The sequence below is a fragment of the Nerophis lumbriciformis genome, linkage group LG35, assembly GCF_033978685.3.
Source record: "Nerophis lumbriciformis linkage group LG35, RoL_Nlum_v2.1, whole genome shotgun sequence".
Classification (NCBI taxonomy): domain Eukaryota; kingdom Metazoa; phylum Chordata; class Actinopteri; order Syngnathiformes; family Syngnathidae; genus Nerophis; species Nerophis lumbriciformis.
The window spans coordinates 21,668,434-21,689,955 of record NC_084582.2 but is presented as its reverse complement, the minus strand read 5'-3'; the positions used below and the strand labels follow the sequence as shown (position 1 = coordinate 21,689,955).

General features: G+C 40.9%; 1 protein-coding gene across 2 annotated transcripts in view; it reads left to right on the top strand.

Annotated features, from left to right (window-relative positions):
- smpd3 (sphingomyelin phosphodiesterase 3) overlaps nt 1-21,522 on the top strand; it is a 105,696-nt gene that overhangs the window by 54,529 nt on the left and 29,645 nt on the right. For both annotated transcript variants that reach the window (XM_061928046.1, XM_061928047.1), the window contains 2 exons: nt 4,510-4,761; nt 9,073-10,258. In XM_061928046.1, the coding sequence (XP_061784030.1) occupies nt 4,510-4,761; nt 9,073-10,258 (1,438 nt within the window). The remainder of the gene's footprint in view (nt 1-4,509; nt 4,762-9,072; nt 10,259-21,522) is intronic.

Here is a 21,522-nt window from a genome sequence, read left to right as displayed (position 1 = left end):
AAGGAGCCAGATGAGGTGGTTCGGGCATCTGGTCAGGATGCCACCCGAACGCCTCCCTAGGGAGGTGTTTAGGGCATGTCCGACCGGTAGGAGGCCGCGAGGAAGACCCAGGACACGTTGGGAAGACTATGTCTCCCGGCTGGCCTGGGAACGCCTCGGGGTCCCACAGGAAGAGCTGGACGATGTGCCTGGGGAGAGGGAAGTCTGGGCTTCCCTGCTTAGGCTGCTGCCCCCGCGACCCGACCTCGGATAAGCGGAAGAAGATGAATGGATGGATGGATATAATATTCACAGTAAATTAAAAAGGAGATTTTTATTTATATCTCCAAAACAAAATGACAAATGACGTCTTTCAGCTTGCATACATTGTTAAGAATCTTCCTGCGTTAGAATTACTATCAGCCACAACAGGTACGAGAATCTAGATCACGATTCTCGTACCTGTTGTGGCTGATAATGATTCTAACATAGGAAGATTCCGGTGTCAAACTCAAGGCCCAGGGGCCAGACCTGGCCCGCGACATCATTTTATCTGGCCATGGAAATGATACGTGTCAATAAAGTACTTAATATTTTCTCACTAAATGTAATTGATTGTTTTAATTTTGACAGAAAAAATATATGTACCTGCATATCTTTTAAACTTTAAAAGTATCCAATATTGCAACAAATATGATATTATCATACTTTCCAAAACATTTTTGTCTAAATAAAAATAAATACTTAAATATCTGCTTGACTTGTGATTTTACAGCAAACTACCTATCAAATTAATAAAAATGACAATACATGTTATGGTATGGGGCGGTATAGCTCGGTTGGTAGAGTGGCCGTGCCAGTAACTTGAGGATTCCAGGTTCGATCCCCACTTCTGCCAACCACGTCACTGCTGTTGTGTCCTTGGGCAAGACACTTTACCCACCTTCTCCCAGTGCCACCCACACTGGTTTAAAAATGTAACTTAGATATTGTGTTTCACAATGTAAAGCGCTTTGAGTCACTAGAGAAAAGCGCTATATAAATATAATTCACTTCACTTCACTGTTCTTTGCAGCATATTACTGTAAATTGGAAAAAAAACTACAATTTTTTTGCGTTAAAATTCTGTTGACTGAGCTGCCATATTTCTGTAAATGGAAAGACGGTACATTTGTTTTTACGGAAGAAAAACTGTCAGCTAAATTGCCAGAATAAAAAAAGAACTTGTACTGTTTTTCCATTGACAATATAATGTTGTAAAAACCAATGTAAATTTAATAGTAAATTTCTGGCAACTAAGCTGCCATTTTTTTCCGTAACCCCCCCAAAACAGTGGTACTGTTTTTCCATTTACTGTAATGTTGTTATATAAAACACAAAAAAAACCCACTGTATTTTACAGTAACATTTTGTAAATGGAAAGTTTTGACTGTAAAATCGACAGTCTACTTAAGACAATTTATATAATTAATAATGAAATCCAGAGGCAAATTCATACATTATTCGCTGTTACAAGCGGCCCTCTGATGGCAGCCATAACTGCGATGTGACCCTCAATGAAAACCAGTTTGACATCCCTGAGCAAGATCAACAATATTATTTGCCCATGTGGCAAACAATAAATAATACTAAATAAAAAATAAGAAAAAAAAAAAAATCACTGTCAGCTAAGATGTAACTGAGAACACATAAATGATATAAATACGTCAAAAAGGTTCCTGAAGATGTTCTGCAAAGACACTATGTTTGTGGCGACTATATGTAATGATCAACACATCCCCTTATTTGAAAACATACGTATTTTCATTAGGGATGTCCGATAATGGCTTTTTGTCGATATCCGATATTCCGATATTGTCCAACTCTTTAATTACCGATACCGATATCAACCGATACCGATATCAACCGATATATGCAGTCGTTGAATCAACACATTATTATGCTTAATTTGGACAACCAGGTATGGTGAAGATAAGGTACTTTTTTTTTAAATTAATAAAATAAGATAAATAAATTAAAAACATTTTCTTGAATAAAAAAGAAAGTAAAACAATATAAAAACAGTTACATAGAAACTAGTAATTAATGAAAATTAGTAAAATTAACTGTTAAAGGTTAGTACTATTAGTGGACCAGCAGCATGCACAATCATGTGTGCTTACGGACTGTATACCTTGCAGACTGTGTTGATATATATTGATATATAATGTAGGAACCAGAATATTAATAACAAAAAGAAACAACCCTTTTATGTGAATGAGTGTAAATGGGGGAGGGAGGTTTTTTGGGTTGGTGCACTAATTGTAAGTGTATCTTGTGTTTTTTATGTTGATTTAATAAAAAAAGTAAAATAAAAAAATAAAAAACAATACCGATAATAAAAAAACGATACCAATAATTTTCGATATTACATTTTAACGCATTTATCGATATCTCTAAATTTCATTATATTTCTGGTCTTCCATAGAACTTACTTTCCATGATTTTTACTCAGCTTTCTGTCGGATGTTGGTAACCGTTGCCTGGTATTGCTGAACTTCGGTAACGAAGTTGGAACAATTTCTCTTGTGGATCATTGAAGTTTGTCCAAGTCATAGCCAATGTTTGGTGCTTTGTCAGGGTTCACACTTGCGCTCAAGTTAGGCAAAAGGCACCAGACTCCACTTACATGTAGAGCAAGACTAATCTCTGAGATGTAAACGGCATCATATTATCAGAGTCGACTCCCCAGAGTTTGTTTAAACCAGATCGAAAACGACAAGTGTGAATTAGGGTTGTACGGTATACCGGTACTAATAAAGTACCGTGGTACAAATGAATAAAAAAACGGTACTTAGCTGCCTTTCAAAAATACCGGTACATTTTTTCATATGCCTTCTGCCAAGCGGCGGTGACATACAGAGCTGAGGAGCATGTAGACTGTGTCAGCGGGCACACACTCACAGAGCGCACAAGGAGAAACTGTGTGGAGAGGAAAAATGGCAAATAAAGACAATTCTGCTTGTTAATAAAGAGGGTGCGTGAAGCACAATATGAAGGTATTTGGGCTTCAAAACTTTCGATAAAGTTGACGTTTTAAACACGGAACCGCCTACCTCCAAGCTGTGCTTAAAACATGCTTTGCCAAAGATGAAAAGACAGTATTGAAACTGTTTCAAACTTGGATAATCATTTAAATAACAATCATTCAGACCTGCAAAATGAGTTTTAGCTCCCCTGTTGTGCACATACAGATATGTGGATGTGCACACAGCTGTTTGGTTTGAAGCCGAATGCTAGTCCAGTCAAGTTGCGGGGGCAGCAGCCTACTTCCCTCTCCCCGGCTTCTTCGTCCAGCTATTCCCAGGGGAACCGAAAGCGTTCCCAGGCCTGCTGAGAGACATGGTCTCTCCAACATGTCCTGGGTCTTTCCCATGGCCTCCTACCGGTCTGACATGCCCTGAATGCCTCCCCAGAGAAGCGTCCTGGGGCATCCTGACCAGATGCCCGATGCCTTCATCTGGCTCCTGTCAACATATAGGAGCATCAACTTTACCCCGAGCTCCTCTCGACATGACAGAGCTTCTCAACCTATCTCAAAGTGAGAGGAAACTCATTTCGGCCGCTTGTATCGGCGATCTTGTCCTTTCGGTCACAACCCAAAGCTCATGACAGGATAGTAACGTAGATCGACTGGTAAATAAAAAGCTTGCCTTCCCTCTTCATCAAGACGGGCAGATGCAGAGTCCGCGTCACTCCAGTCGATCCAACTGTCGATCTCATAATCTATTTTTCTCTCGCTTAGGAACAAGACACCAATGTACTTAAACTCCTCCACTTGGGGCAGGATCTCGGAGATGGCACTCCATCCCTAACTTTGTCACTTTTAGGTTTGGTACTCCCAAATAATATATTGCCAGAATTGGTTGGAATCGAGTATCGCTTTGCATCGAGAATCGATTCTGAATCGAATCGTCACCCCAAGATTTGGAATCTAATCAAATCCTGTTTTGTTGTAAGTTTCATGTCCCTAGTTATTACTATTGTCAAAGCAAACTGGTTGACGCACATCTGGGCCAATTGCGGGCGAGTACTACCATAGGCCCACCCAAGACGCGCGGTGGTACGGCATGCGATGTGTCCAACAGGTTGCAACAGTTGGGCATTAGGCTTCAACTATTATTAGGTAAATTGGTTAATTTGATTAAAATAAAAATCTTTGATTTATATTCTGTTGCTTCGATTAATTGTTTCAGTCAGTCTCAGTCATTCGTATGACTGTCAAGTTGTCGGGGGAATAACTGCGATAAAGAAGCAGCCAGTCTGCGCCAGTTCCCACGGTCCTTATTGGCCGTCAATAGCTCTAAGGTCGACAGGTCCGTCCATGTCTTGATGTTGTCTGTCCAGGATTTCCGTGGTCTTCTTCGCTTTCTTCCACCCTCTAGCATGTGTGGCCGAACCAAGCTAATGTCCTTCTTTTGACTGTTGATTAATTGTTTAATGAATGTTAAATAAAAATTCATAAAAATATTTGTGCTCTCTCTTTTCCAGACCAGACACACACCAGACTGAGCAGGGCGAGTCTGGGTCAGGGTTTGTTGGGGCGAAAGAGTGGAGACCTCAGGGCAAGAGCTTCTGTTTCTGCAGTGCCAATGTCTGCCTGCTGCCTGACTCCCTGGCCAGGTTCAACAACCTGTCCAACACCCACAGGAGAGCACGGGAAGTGGGGAAAAGGATCCGCAACGGTGCCTGTCGGCCTCAGATTAAAATCTACATCGATTCACCCACCAACACTTCTATCAGGTATCTTATGGCTTCTTCTGACTATATTTGGCTTGTTCAGGACAATGGTGCTACCAGACAAGGCAGCAAGGAGCTTCGAGAGCATTTGTTTTATTTTTGCGCGATTGCTGTAATGTTCACGCTTGTGTCTTTAGTCTGTTTTTGTCTACATTTGAGATCAAGCGAGGTGCACTACACTGGAGTTAGATTGCAAGCGGACTGATCTAATGTATGTACCTTGCATTCAGCGCTGACACATAAATGAATGCAATACAAGGACGTCATCTGGTGTCGATAAAATTAACTACAATATTGAGACCGCATGACCTGGCAACTAAATATCGTCCTCCGCCACATCAATGTAACATGGAACTACTGTGGTTATACCATTAGCTCACAGCAATATGCAAATGATCATCAACGCATATAATGACCCCGGACGGACCGCAGCGCAAAGCTAACAGGCTAATGCTAGCAGAACAACAGGCTAGGAGATTAGTTTATCCTATCTGCATAGCATGGACACATATGGCACACACTTGCTCTTGGTCATTAACTCTCGTATTCTGAACATCACTGGTTGAAAAAAGGACCAATATTGGACTGGACTGTGTTACCAACAGAAAATAACGACTGGAAGACAACGCAAGATCATTAACGAGACTTCATGTGAGCAGAGGAAAGGCTCAGCCTTTTTTGCAGATCGGAAGTGGACTGTTCAGATTGTTATGCCTCTCCTACCAGCAGGCTTCTTCAGTTGGCACTGGATCAAATGTTTTATCCTTTAATTTGCCTGTCTGCGTTTTAACAGCCTGCTTCCCCAATTATTTTATAAATCAACATATAATGCAATATATAAACCAGTGCATTCTTCACTGCACTGAAGAGCTTACGCCAGGGGTGTCAAACTCAAATACAGAGTGGGTCAAAATTTAAAACTGAACAAAGCCGCGGCCAAGGTTGAACAAATTAACCTTTTAATAGGGACCCAAACAAGTTTTGCATTGAATATTGAACAAGCAAGGCTTATATAACTTTATGGGACGGCGTGGCGAAGTTGGTAGAGTGGCTGTGCCAGCAATCGGACGGTTGCTGGTTACTGGGGTTCAATACCCACCTTCTACCATCCTAGTGACGTCGGTTGTGTCCTTGGGCAAGACACTTCACCCTTTGCTCCTGATGGCTGCTGGTTAGCGCCTTGCATGGCAGCTCCAACCATCAGTGTGTGAATGTGTGTGAATGTGTGAATGTGGAAATACTGTCAAAGCGCTTTGAGTACCTTGAAGGTAGAAAAGCGCTATACAAGTATAACCCATTTATCATTATTTATTTATAGTGACATGCAAAATCGAGTTTCAAATAATAATAATAATAATAAAAAAATATCAATGGCATTTCAAATACAATTTAAATAAAAATGGAATGCCTCTTTTCTATTTGCAGCCTTCTGAGGTAAATATCAACATTAACTTTTTCCACAGGCTAATAAATTTGAAAATAAAATAACAATGAATAAACCAACCATTCAGGACTTTAAACTGCTCAGTTTGCAACACACTGATCTAATCTGATATGCCCAAGCCAGATACCTGCCATCTTTTCTTGGATGCTAGTTCATTAATGTCGGGGCTCAGGCAACCTTCATTATCGAACAAAGGTGTTCATCAGTCATTATATCTCGGAGTCCACCCGGACCACAGTCTTGGGGGCGTGCCTTAAAGGCACTGCCTTTAAGGTCCTCTACGAGCTGTCGTCAAGTCCGCTGTTCATCCATTCTAACAACGTGCCAGCCCAGTCACAAGATATGTGCGGCTTCTGTACGCACACACACGTGAATGCAACCCATACTTGATCAACAGCGATACACGTTACACTGAGAGTGGCGATACAAACAACTTTAACACTGTTAGAAATATACGCCACACTGTGAATCCACACCAAACAAGAATGACAAACACATTTCGGGAGAACATCCGCACCGTAACACAACATAAACACAACAGAACAAATACCCAGAACCCTTTGCAGTACTAACTCTTCCGGGAGTGTGGCGTATATATTTCTAACAGTGTTAAAGTTGTTTATACGGCCACCCTCAGTGTAACCTGTTGATCAAGTATGCATGGCATTCACTTGTGTGTGCGTGCAGAAGCCGCACATATAATGTGACTAGGCCAGTACTCGTTGGACTGGATGAAAAGCGGACGTGGCGATTTTCGGGAGGGGCACTGAAATTTGGAAGTCTCCCAGGAGGGTTGGCAAGTATGAGAATTAGCAGTGAATGCGGTGTTACCGCGCACCGCCGCTGTATATAATCGGCGGGCCAGCTCTAGTGTTAATTTGATATCGCCTCAAGGGCCAGAGTTTGACACCCATGGCTTACGCCATAGTGTTTTTCTGGTTATTGGGTGTTTGAGCTTCTTGGCTGCTGATTTAAACCGATATGTCATCCACATGTACCAACGACTTGATGCTGTTCAAGTGTCATCCTTATATCTGTATCAGTGTTTTGGTGTTCATGTGTCATCCACATATCTGTACTAATTAATGACTTAGTGTTCATGTGTCAAACAAATGTTTGCACCAATGACTTGGTGCTGTTCATGTATCACACACATATATCTTACCTATAAACAAGAGAAATATATCAGTAAACATTTCACCAGTAATGTCATTAATGGGGAAATAGTGGATGTCTTAGCTTACCGCCTGATGCACCTGCCTTGACACAGAGGAGAGCCAGACCTGAATGAGGCAGTGTCATACTTGCCAACCCTGCCGAATTTTCCGGGAGACTCCCGAATTTCAGTGCCTCTCCTGAAAATCTCCCGGGACAACCATTCTCCCGAATTTCTCCCGATTTCCAGCCGGACTTAAGGCATGCCCCCTCCAGGTCCGTGCGGACCTGAGTGACGACAGCCTGTCGTCATGTCTGCTCGGGATTACTGCGAGCCTCAGCCAGTGCGTCTTCGCAGCCGTTTTAAGATCGCTCAGCACAAGAAATACGTTACACACATACAGTTGTTGACAAAATACACTGTACATTATATACCTCAGCTAACTAAACTATGGAAATGTATAATATAGTTCATATAGCAATAGGGTCTCACTGCACAGCAGGCCAGCAGTTAGCCGAGTCATTGCGCAATCCATGGTGAGGCTCAACGCAGTGACGTGCCTCAACTGGCTGCTGATCACCGCAAGTCTCTTCTCAGTATTTGAACGGCAAATGTGAAAATTCAGCGATTTTGAATAAAAATAATCTAAAACTGGTGAAGTTAAATGGAAAATAACTTTATAGTATAATCACTGGATACATATAACAATTTAATAAATTTTTTTTCTTTTTACATTTTTTTTCTTTCCATGATGAATACATAACTGCACGTCACTGATATATATATATATATATGCATATATATATATATATATATATATATATATATATATATATATATATATATATATATAAATAAAATAAATACTTGACTTTCAGTGACTTCTAGCTATATATATATATATATATATATATATATATATATATATATATATATATATATATATATATATATATATACTTAAATTTCAGTGAATTTCCCGAATTTGGAGGTCTCAAGTTTGGCAAGCATGGGCAGTGTTAAGAAAAGTTTGTAGCTGGAACCCACACGGCCGCACAGCTGGTGGCACTTCAGGTACAGCGATACGTACCGCCCCTCGATGACGCGGCCTAGGCTGGGGCGTTGTCCTCCGTGTTCCACTCTGCCTCCATGCCCTGGCTCCTCCCCTGTGAGGTGCCTACCTGTCAGGCAGTGCGTGAGCGAGACTCCACAGTGTGTTCTACTACGATTGCATGTGCAATTGATAAATGGTGGAGACCGCCTTATTTAAATGAGGTTTGTGTGTGTATAATAAAGGGCTTTCACTACGGAGACACTCCATCATTTACTGCACATCCATGTTATCCTACCTGTGGCGTTTTGTTATGTATTCAAACAAGCTGCAGACATCTACCACTTTTCATGGGCAATTTCAGGGCGCGTTCCAGGGTTTACTGTAATTGCAAGCCTGTGTGTGATAACGCATTTACTTTTCTTTAAAATTTTGGGATCTACTGTAAACACCCAAAGATCAACTGGTTTCAATGTTTTGGTATGAAATATCATATGAAAATTCAAGAGTCTAATTAAAATCATGAACAGATTGAGGAAAACCATGTCAACAAACAAAACATTTATTGTCACCCTTTCTGCTTATGTTTTTGGATCCAAGTCAATACACTAACTTGTGTGTTAATGTATGTCATTATTTCTCTTTTTGTCATTCAATCATTAGTGCCACATCTTTCAGCAGTCTGGCCGCAGGATTTCGTCGTACATCCTCCGTGGACCAGCGACCGGACCATACACACACTATTAATGGTCCATCAGAAACTGAAACTGAGCCTCTCACTGAGTGTCCGATTCACCCCTCAGGTGCAACAGGCTGCCCATTTCATCCATCTGCAGGAGTGCAGGGATCCTCTGGATGTCCCCTTCACCAAGATGCTGAAGAGACCAAAGTGGATTGCCCCCTCCATCCTGTGGAAACTAACAGCAGCTCAGACTGTCCTTTACATTCTTTGGCCGACACCCCAGACTGTCCTTTGCATTGTTTGAATAATGCTCCAGACTGTCATATTCATCCTGTGGCTGATGCCCCAAGCTGTCCTTTGCATTCTGTGGCTGATGCTCCAGACTGTCCTATGCATTCTGTGGACGATTCCCCGGGCTGTCCTTTGCATTATGTGGCCGATGCCCCTGGCTGTCCTTTGCATTCTGTGGCCGATGCCCCAGGCTGTCCTTTACATTCTGTGGGGGATGCTCCAGCCGGTCCTATGCACTCCACAGGAGCTCAGAGCGGTCTCAGCAATCATGGCTGCTCAATGCATGGGAAAGAGAAAAAAGAGAAAACCGCCGCTAACTGCCCACTTCACACATCAGGGGTTCAGATCAGCATCAGTGCCCCAGAGCCAGAACCCCAAGAGGTGACAGAAACAGGTAACCATCAGTCATGGGAGCCTGCAGGCGGCGACATGGGCAGCATGACCGCCTCAAAAGAATCTCTTGCTCGATACCATGGAGGCGATGGTGTAGGAGTGATCTCCTCGAACAACACACTCTCTCATGTGCCTCGCACTTCAATATTTAAGCGCCCCGGTAGGAAGCGTCGCCACGGAGATGAGACGTTCGACCATGAGATTTCTGCCTTCTTCCCTGCCAACTTGGATTTCCTTGCCCTGCAGGAAGTTTTTGACCATGGTTCGACAACTCGACTGCGGCAACAGTTGCACCGATACTTCCCCTATGTGCTGAGTGATGTCGGGCGGTACGGCTGGAAAGGTTGCGGTTCCAGTTTCAAATTCCTGAACAGTGGCCTGATGCTGGCAAGTCGATACCCAATCCTTGATGCACGCTATGAGTGCTACCCCAATGGAAGAGGAGAGGATGCACTAGCAGCCAAAGGAGCACTTTTTGCCAAGGTGAGAGCGTTCTACTTTTACCTTTGATGGACTGATTGTATTCTGTGTATGCTACCTTATCTTGATTTTGTAGATCAGACCACCTCACTTCTTTCTGTTCGTTTGAGTTTGAGTTTTGACTTTATTTCGAACATGCAAGCATACAATACATACATCGCAATTTCCAGTTTCTCTTTTCAACATGTTCGAAAATGAGTAGGAAGAAGCAGAGCTTATTTAATCTTACCCCTTTTCTTTTACATAACAGTTGCTAAATTATACAGATTTATGTATAAATCTATATAATGTATAATTTGCAATTATACACATTCTCTGTATAATTGAGAATCTGCAAACACTACTGCTAGTGGTCATTTTAAATGTATCCTTCCCAATTTCCAGCAGTGCACTGGACTGATCAAACAAACAACCAAGTTTCTAGGTTGTTGTCACAGCATGTATGCAGCATATGGTGGCATTGTTTTGAACAAACACAAAACACCCATAACTAAGGCAGGCAGGACTTTAAGTAGAAACTCAAAAATGTTACCGGGCCATTCCACCCAATCAATGCCGTTTGCTTGATCAAAATATACTTCAACGTCTCTCTTTTTTGAGCTCTAAATTTGATAATACACATATTCAACTACCGGTACTCAAAATGTGAATTGGTCCATGTTAGACAACTTTATTACATTTTTGTTCAGTTGAGTAACAGGACTGAAGGTATCAGGGATGAGTTTTTGTACAGCGAATAAAGTGTTTAGGTCAGACCTGGGCAAATTAAGGCCCGGGGGCCGCATGTGGCTCGTTAAGCTTTTCAATCTGGCCCGCCGGACATTCCCAAATATTTTTTTTACATCTTTAGGATCAAAACTGTAGCTGCCATTATTATGTGCAGTGATGTTTTCAAATGACCGTAAGTCTTTAACTATACAAAGTATTTCAGTGGTTGGAATCTGCGCTTTTGCATGATATACTAGTTACTATGGTAATCTAATTAGTTACTATGGTAATCTAAGTCACAGCAGCTCAGACGAGGCACCAAGCAGTGTGGGTGGGGGGCGTTTCCACAGAGTGTTTCCAGAGCGGCTAGCCTGAAATGCGGGTGTCAGGGACAGACGCGGTAGGAGATTTTTACAGCAAAGTTCTAAAGCTTAGTGATATATCAGATGTATCAGATTGTAGGTGGGTTGTTTTTTACCCTTCCCGTTCATATTTCGCTGTGTTTGTTGCATTTTTGTTGTGTTTCGCTTGATTGTAAAATATGTCGATCGTGAGGGGGTCTGACGTTCATATGTTGTCAATATTCAGTGTTTTATCGTACATAGTTAATATTGTAAATCCCACATTCTTTATTTTCATGTACATTCTGGGTGTCTCATTCAGTAATAAACTGTAAAAGTCAATTTCGTTTTTTCAGGCAGTTTTTAGCATTCAATCAGACATTATTGGGAAGTGTTGTATTAGTGTTCCTAAAAATAAATATACCGGCCCCCAGACACATTTTTTTCTCTAAATTTGGCCCCCAAGTCAAAATAATTTCCCAGGCCTGGTTTAGATGAATTAATGCGAAGTAGAGACGCTATTTATTTTTAAATTTTTATGAATATTATAGGCATTTAAGGTTTTTATAATCCCTCCACACAATCCACACAGCTAACACAAACACACTTATAAATGCTTTCTATATTCTTAATGTTACGCTAAGCAAAGGTTGGATCCCAGAAGGGGGAGAGACAGTTTACCAGTTGAAAAGGTGTTTAATATTCCAAGGGAAATATATCCAAGGGAAAGAACAAAAAACAATGGCACTGGGTGGAGGAACCAGTGCCACGAAAAACTCAAGGGAAAACACACAGGAGGAAAACAAGAATGTGGCACTTAAAAAACGCCATACACTTGAAAACCTATGTAATCTTAACAAAAAACTTCAACGGGTACTCAAATCTCAATGTACTCAATAGTACAAAATGGTACGACGAATCCTTATGATTTCTGCTGATATCAAATTAGTTTAATATTGGAATCAGCCTATACCCAAGACTCCAATATTAGTACCATATCATAAGTGAAAAAATTGTTTAGGGACACCCTAGTTATTTTTCAATGCTGAAGATTGCATAAATTATTTATTCATTATTTTGGAATATTTTTTTAAAATGCAATCACATCAATGTGCAGGCCACTTTGCTTCATTAAAATTAATTTTAATGTGCATTTAGTTCTGCATTTTTACATCATATTTCCCGGGGACACAAATTTAGTGGAATGGCCATTATTTACTTATTAAAAAGTGAAAATTACCAGAAACAAACACAATAAAAATCCAGAAAGGGCACAGGGGACGTAAAAAAACAATATTACATGAGGAACAACAACTAGAATCTGCCCACAAAAAAACAGGGTGACTAAATAAATGTGGACTAATCATTAAAAACAGCTGAACAGACATTATACATGTTTTATAAGACAGTAATTAATATTTCACAACAGGGACTTGGGAGCTGGTTCATTGGCCATCAGATGCACACACACACACACACACACACACTCTCACACGCACACACACACACTCATATCCTTAGAATCAGCAGCTTTTATTGTGGATTTACAGTACACCGAATCACAACCAAAGTAATTTAAGAATATGTTTTGTTTACCTGTAAAACAGGGTTACTGCATCATTATATAATCTAACAAATCGTATGGATTTTATTACCATGACCGCATGTCACTTCTGTCTTGACATGGTCACCCTTGAGGAGGAGCAATCGCATTCATTTTAGATACACGTCTAATTTTCAGGTCTTTTTATTGCCAAATAGTGCATGTGCATGTGCGCGAGTGTTCATGAGGTGATGCATTATTAGATGCATTACAATTGGACAATCCTGAATCTGTAGACAAATGTGTAAATATGGATTATTTAAATTTGTTAAATATGGAAAAGTGAAACAGACACTTCTAAAATGTGGAACTGACACGGACACACACAGAGCAAAAACACAAGCAGGGGGTAACGAGAAGTTACCGTATATTCCGGACCATAGGACGCACCGGATTATAAGGCGCACTGCGGATGAGCGGGTCTAGTCAGGTCTATTTTCATACAAAAGGCACACCGGATTATAGGGCGCATTAAAGGGGTCATGTTTTTTTTTGTTTTTTTCTAAATGTAAAACACTTCATTGTGGTCTACATAACATGTAATGGTGGTTCTTTGGGCAAAATGTTGCATAGATTATGTTTTACAGATCATTTCCAAGCCGCTTTCTGACAGTCGCTTCAGGATGCGCAGTTTTTTGGGTGGTCTTATTTACGTGGCTCACCTTCGACAGCGTTTTCTCCCCGTCATCTTTGTTGTAGCGGTGTAGCGTGCAAGGACGGGAGTGGAAGAAGTGTCAAAAGATGGAGCTAACTGTTTTAATGACATTCAGACTTTACTTAAAGGCCTACTGAAATGCGATTTTCTTATTTAAACGGGGATAGCAGGTCCATTCTATGTGTCATACTTGATCATTTCGCGATATTGCCATATTTTTGCTGAAAGGATTTAGTAGAGAACATCGACGATAAAGTTCGCAACTTTTGGTTGCTGATAAAAAAGCCTTGCCTGTACCGGAAGTAGCAGACAAGTAGCGTGACGTCACAGGTTGTGGAGCTCCTCACATCCGCACATTGTTTACAATCATGGCCACTAGCAGCGAGAGCGATTCGGACCGAGAAAGCGACGATTTCCCCATTAATTTGAGCGAGGATGAAAGACTTGTGGATGAGGAAAGTGAGAGTGAAGGACTAGAGGGCAGTGGGAGCGATTCAGATAGGGAAGATGCTGTGAGAAGCGGGTGGGACCTGATATTCAGCTGGGAATGACTAAAACAGTAAATAAACACAAGACATATATATACTCTATTAGCCACAACACAACCAGGCTTATATTTAATATGCCACAAATTAATCCTGCATAACAAACACCTCCCCCCTCCCGTCCATATAACCCGCCAATACAACTCAAACACCTGCACAACACACTCAATCCCACAGCCCAAAGTACCGTTCACCTCCCCAAAGTTCATACTGCACATATATTTCCCCAAAGTCCCCAAAATTACATACGTGACATGCACATAGCGACACGCACGTACGGGCAAGCGATCAAATGTTTGGAATCCGCAGCTGCATGCGTACTCACGGTACCGCGTCTGCGTATCCAACTCAAAGTCCTCCTGGTAAGAGTCTCTGTTGTCCCAGTTCTCCACAGGCCAATGGTAAAGCTTGACTGTCATCTTCCGGGAATGTAAACAATGAAACACCGGCTGTGTTATCTGGCACAACAGTCAGGGGGTGCATTCTACGGCGGGGGTGCGTTATCCGGCACAACACCTGCCGCAATACACCGCTTCCCACCTACAGCTTTCTTCTTTGCTGTCTCCATTGTTCATTGAACAAATTGCAAAAGATTCACCAACACAGATGTCCAGAATACTGTGGGATGTTGCGATGAAAACAGACGACTTAATAGCTGGCCACCATGCTGTCCCAAAATGTCCTCCACAATCCGTGACGTCACGCGCAGGCGTCATCATACCGAGACATTTTCAGCAGGATATTTCGCGCAAAATTTAAAATTGCACTTTAGTAAGCTAACCCGGCCGTATTGGCATGTGTTGCAATGTTAAGATTTCATCATTGATGTATAAACTATCAGACTGCGTGGTCGGTAGTTGTGGGTTTCAGTAGGCCTTTAAATGAATAACAGAGCAGCATCTCCTCATCCGTGGCTCACTAGTGCAACACAGCGGAAATGTGTCCTGTGAAAAAAGTCCGACCGGAACTCTCTAATAACTAAAGTTCCTTGGGTGAATAATGTAAACCCACTACACCGGTATGTTTTAGCGCTTTCATAGCGAGTCTACTGACAGATGTAAGTTAGAACTTTACGCTACTTTATATTAGAAATGCTCCATAACAAGAAGATAGAGAAAAAGAAGAAGCTTATCGACTGCGGTATCGACACGGACTGCAATGGCGGAAGTGCGCCAATTTTCAGGACTAATGCAGTTCCCCAAAACAGATCAGCAGGTACCAGAAGGTAAGAAAAGTTGGTTTCGCATAATATTGCAAAACAAAACGGCAAATAATGTGTCCGTTAATGGGTGCCATTTTGCGGTCTTTGATATCCTTTACACACTGATGTCGGTTTTTGATGCAGTACAGCCTGAGGGATCAAATGTCAAGGGCATTCAATGTTACGTGCAGTGATTTCTCCAGATTCTCTGAACCTTTTGATGACATTACAGACCTTACATGGTGAAATCCCTAAATTCCTTGCAATAGCTGGTTGAGAAATGTTGTTCTTAAACTGTTGGACAATTTGCTCACGCATTTGTTCACAAAGTGGTGACCCTCGCCCCATCCTTGTTTGTGAATGACTGAGCATTTCATGGAAGCTACCCAATCATAGCACCCACCTGTTTTCAATTAGCCTGTTCACCTGTGGGATGTTCCAAATAAGTGTTTGATGAGCATTCCTCAACTTTCTCAGTCTTTGTTTTCCACTTGTGCCAGCTTTTTTGAAACATGTTGCAGGCATCAAATTCCAAGTGAGCTAATATTTGCAAAAAATAAGAAAGTTTCTCAGTTCGAACGTTAAGTATTTTGTCTTTGCAGTCTATTCAATTGAATATAAATTGAAAAGGATTTGCTAATCATTGTATTCTGTTTTTATTTACGACTTTCACAACGTGCCAACTTCACTGGTTTTGGGTTTTGTAGGTTGATCCCCCCCTGTCTTTAAAAACTAGTGGTCGCCTCCATTTCCAACTTTCCACAATGTTCCTTGAATGCACCACAACCATATCCCTTTCAGATGCAAAAGTGAAACTTAAACATAACTTTTTCCAATGCTGCCAAAAATCGATTTATTCAATTTTGACCTTTCTTCTATCACCTCATCCTGTTCCCCAAATGTTGGTTCTGTGTGTGAATGCATAAATGTGAGATTAGATGACGTTATGATGTCCGTGTTGAGTGAACAGTGAAGTGTTTTCCACTACCAGAAGGAATGAACCATTTTGTAGTTTGATGCCAGGTGAAGCTTGTGGCTTAAATCTTATGATTTGTTCAAATTATGTAGGAATCAAGCTGCTACAATGTTTTCTTACAATGTGTAAAACTTGAGAAGAGGTGGACGATGTAATGTAAAATAATTTTTGTAACTTACAACACAATGTGGTCATACTGTAGCCTGCTCAAATGAGTCAGATTACAGTTAGATGTGAAAAGGATGTTTGATAGATAGGCTCCAGCCTGGTTTTTGTGCCAACAAAAAACTTTGTACATAAGGCCCTTTGTGAGCTGCAACAGGTCAGTGTTGGTCTAAATTGTATCTTGTGGAGACGATAGAGAGACATAGATTGCTGGAACAGAGAGAGAGGCACAGATTGAATATTAATTAAAAATGTTTCCCTGAAGAGAGAACCAGCGCTCAGTAATTAAAGCTTTTCAGACTCAACCTTTGTCCATTCCTATAATTATTCTAAGTGCAGTGAGTGTGTGTGCGGGCGTGTGCGTGTTTGTGTGTATTGTACAGTATATGTTTTTCATAATAACTAGTTTTCTGTGCTGATTTTCCACTTGGTTGAAAATGGCAAGTGAGAGTCAGAAAGTGCTTATGGTAGGAATCAAACCCACACCCTCTATCATGAAAGGCAGAAAGCCTTTATGTGCCATGACACTACCAGCAAGAGGGCTGTTTGAATTGTTGTATATTTGTTGGTCGTGTGGTGGGTGATGAGCCAAGAAGATGCCAACGAGGAATCGTCGAACAAAAAGCTTTATTTGTTTCAGCGAGCCTCAGACTGGAACTGCAGCTTCCAGGAGAAAGAGTATGGGCCGGATTGCTCTTCTGCTGTCTTTTTGAACAACAGTTTTTTAATGCCTTATACACGAAGACAGTTACTCTTTGTTGTTCTAGCTTTGGGGCCGGCCAGTTTGGACAAGACCCAGTTTGTATGTACACATGCAGACAACACCTGGGCGTTGTCACTTTGCTCAACAGAGTCGGGTGACCTCCATTACTTACTTACTTAATTCCTTCCATTCCTGTTGGAACATTGGGCGACAAGTCCCCTCCATTTGTTCGGTCACTGGCGACCCTTCTTGCTCCATGCCAGCTGACTCCCATCTCTCTCAGGTCTTCCTTGGCTGTTTGTCTCCACGTCTTCTTTGGTCGTCCTCTCTTCCTCTTTCCCCCTTCTGGCACTCAGTCCATTGCCACACTTGCCGGTCTCTCTCTTGGCAGTCGGAGTACGTGTCCAGCCATTCTCCTTCTCATGTCAGAGACTATGTCAGACAATGGTGCTACCACTGCCCTTCTCATCACCTCTTCATTGGTGATGTGGTATCTCCATGAGATCCTCAAGATGTATCTGAGGCACCGTCGGTGGAAGACATCCAGCTTGTTAGTAATGCTTGATGTTTTCATCCACGTCTCACAGGCATAGGTCACTGTAGGGATGACCACTGACATATAGAGGAGCAGCTTTGTGGACGTACTAATAGATTTTGATGACCAGATGTTCCGGAGGCGTTGGAAGACTCCTGCAGCTTTTCCGATTCTGGTCTGTACATCCTTTTCTGCGTCTCCACTGTTTGAGATGTTGCTTCCAAGATGTTGCTCCTCCATTAAGAACATTTAAATCATTGCAGACTTGACCTGCTGCATTCACTCCAAAGCAGAAGTCCTTGTGGAAGCTCAGAGCTGGAGAGAAAACACGGACATCAGCGTAGCTTTATTTCTCAACTCACTTACGAAAAAGGGTCTACGCTAGATTTTTGTGCAGAACTAAGCTTGTTAAATTAGGCCCCAAACGGATGCAACTCTAACACCTCTTCAACAAACAAGAAAAGTGAAATTCAACCTTTGTGGCTAGTGTAAAACTCTTTTCACACAAATAAAAAAGCTCACAGCTCTGCAAGGTGTCCCTTTTTTTCAGGGATTTGGCAACCCCAATGGCATATCTGATGTTAATTAGCATCAAGCTTGCACGTTTTGAAAAGTGGAGCCTTCATTTGGAGTGCTTTCTATTAGACATGCTTGCTTGGTTGGCATGGAAACGTACAACATTACCTAGAGCCATTACAGCTTGCAGAGGTATTCCACAGGGTGCACATTTAAGTATCAGCAGATTCAGGTTCACAGCTTTAGAACGGATGTCTTTTGTTTTAAAGTCTGCATATTAAAGCTGTATTTTATTTTTTTTATTCATGTTCTTCCAACGTCTGCCAGATGGAAGCACTGAAAAATGCATGTCGTCGCCTATAAAGTTGCTCTTTGAGGCACGGCAGAGGGCTGTGCACACAACCCTGGGGGGGTCTCTGTGCTCACTGCCCTATGTGCCTGATATCCTGGTGCCGAGTCTCACTCTGTGTGAGGAAGTCCAGCACACAGTTAAGCAGCAGCTTCTGTTCCAGTCTGCTCGGGGTGAGCAAGTTGAACACTGATCTGTCAATCAAAGTCAAACTCCAATCACTTGCAGTTATTTGAACAGAAACAAGCAAAGTATTTTCCATAATTACCTCATGCATCCTTATGCATGAGCTGGTCTACATTTTTAAGAATGCTATTATCATTTTACACACACTGAACAATGAATGTGTGTAAAAGCACACACTATGTACGTGTATGTCCACATTGAAGATATGAAAGCAATACAGTAATATTGACATGTCTATGTATATATAAAATGTTGACTTTATCAGAGATATTTTATGATTACAAATACGTCATAAAGTTACGTTTCATGCTCCTCATTTGTTTGCAAAATGCTGAAAGCTAATTTTCTGGCTTCAAATTGATAACACCGTTGTTCACGGCCCATGTATAATTCAATATTGTTATTATTATTATTGTTGATGTTGTTTTGATTATTATTATTCTTGTTGTTGTTATTCTTATTAGTATTATTAACATTGTTATTATAGTTACAATGACATTATAAATACTATTTTTGTTATTATAAGATAATAATATGTATTGTCCTTGCACAAGCTTACAAAGTACACCAGTTCAACAAATTGTTGGGCACGGATTCTCCTGTCAGTGCAGAACAGGTAAATAATAAGATTATCATTAGAGTACTATTACTTTTAGTAATATTAGTATTGTTTTTATTCTTAATACTATTGTTTTTAATGTATATATAATGTATATTATTTATTTATAATGTCATTGTTATGTCTCCTAATACCATTGTCTTTATTGTACTGTATATGTAATTGATATTATTTACTTATATCATTGTTATTACTCTTAATACTATTATCTTTATTGTAGAAATTATTATTGATATTATGTACTTATTACAGGCAGCACGGTGGAAGAGGAGTTAGTGCGTCTGCCTCACAATACGAAGGTGCTGAGTAGTCTGGGGTTCAATCCCAGGCTCGGGATCTTTCTGTGTGGAGTTTGCATGTTCTCCCCGTGACTGCGTGGGTTCCCTCCGGGTACTCCGGCTTCCTCCCACCTCCAAAAACATGCACCTGGGGATAGGTTGATTGGCAACACTATATTGGCCCTAGTGTGTGAATGTGAGTGTGAATGTTGTCTGTCTATCTGTGTTGGCCCTGCGATGAGGTGGCGACTTGTCCAGGGTGTACCCCGCCTTCCGCCCGATTGTAGCTGAGATAGGCTCCAGCGCCCCCCATGACTCCGAAGGGAATAAGCGGTAGAAAATGGATGGATGGATGGATGTACTTATTACCTTTGTTATTATTAGTATAGATACTATTATTGTTATGATTAATATTACTATTATACTATCAAGTGTATAATATTATTATACACATCATTATTATAGATGATATCGTTATTGTTATAAATATTAATGTAGTTATTGTTAATATTAATAGTCTTACTGTTGTTATTATTAGACTTCTCATTGTCAGGTTCTGTTTTAACCATTAAACCTTTCAATGCTTAAATCTCTTGATCAACTTCAGATATATCCATCTATATCAAGTGTTCTATGTTTTTTATGTTTTATGCCCTTTTTGTCAAAGGAAACACATTTTTTTTGCTATGGCAAAAACACACACTATGCAATATCCCCTCCCTCCCCCCTTTGACTCATAATAATTGTTTAAGGATTGACCATTTTAGATTTAAAAAAAAAATAATAATTTTTGAACACCTTTGGGCACTGTGTTAAACACGTGTTAAAAGTACCGGTAAGTCTTTTTTTTTTTTTTTTTTTTTTTTTTTTTACTTTCAACAAATAAATCTGTAAATCAACTTCAAGTCTATCCACTGATATTGCTTTTTTTTTTTATGTTTCTTTATGTTTTATACCCTTTTCGTCATACAAAACCCTTTTTTGTATGACAAACAAAAATGATGCAAAATTTTCCCCACAAAATTCAGAAGTGTAATATTTGATTTGAAGTAGTTGGAGCCTTAAATAGGTCAATAATTCACAACAACATTGATTTTGATTTATAATAATTGTTTGACTATTGACTGTTTTAGATTAACAAAAACAATATTTAAACACTTGGACCCTTGAGGGTTAATTTCATAAAAAGTGTTAAAAGTAAGTCATATGTTTTATTTTATTTTACTTTTATCGCTTAAATAGCTAGATCATGGGTGTCAAACTCTGGCCCGGGGGCCAAATTTGGCCCACCGTGTAATTTCATTTGGCCCTTGAGGCAATATCAAATTAACATTAGAGCTGGCCCGCCGTTATTATACAGCGGTGGTGCCGCTGTAACACCGCATTCACTGCTAATACTCGTACTTGCCAACCCTCCCGATTTTCAGTGCCCCTCTCGAAAGTCTCCCGGGGCAACCATTATCCCGAATTTCTCCCAATTTCCACCCGGACAACAATATTTAGGCAGTGCCTTTTGCCCTGCCTTCAGCGTCCTCTACAACTTGTCGTCACGTCTGCTTTTCCTCCATTCAAACAGCGTGCCGGCCCCTGTCACATGATATATGCGGCTTCTACACACACATAAGTGAATGCAAGGCATACTTGATCAACAGCCATACAGGTCACACTGAGGGTGGCCGTATAAACAACTTTAACACTGTTACAAATATGCGCCACACTATGAACCCACACCAAACAAGAATGACAAACACATTTCGGGAGATCATCCGCACCGTAACACAACATAAACACAACAGAACAAATACCCAGAACCCCTTGCAACACTAACTCTTCCGGGACGCTACAATATACACCCCTGCTACCACCAAACCCTGCCCACCTGAGCCC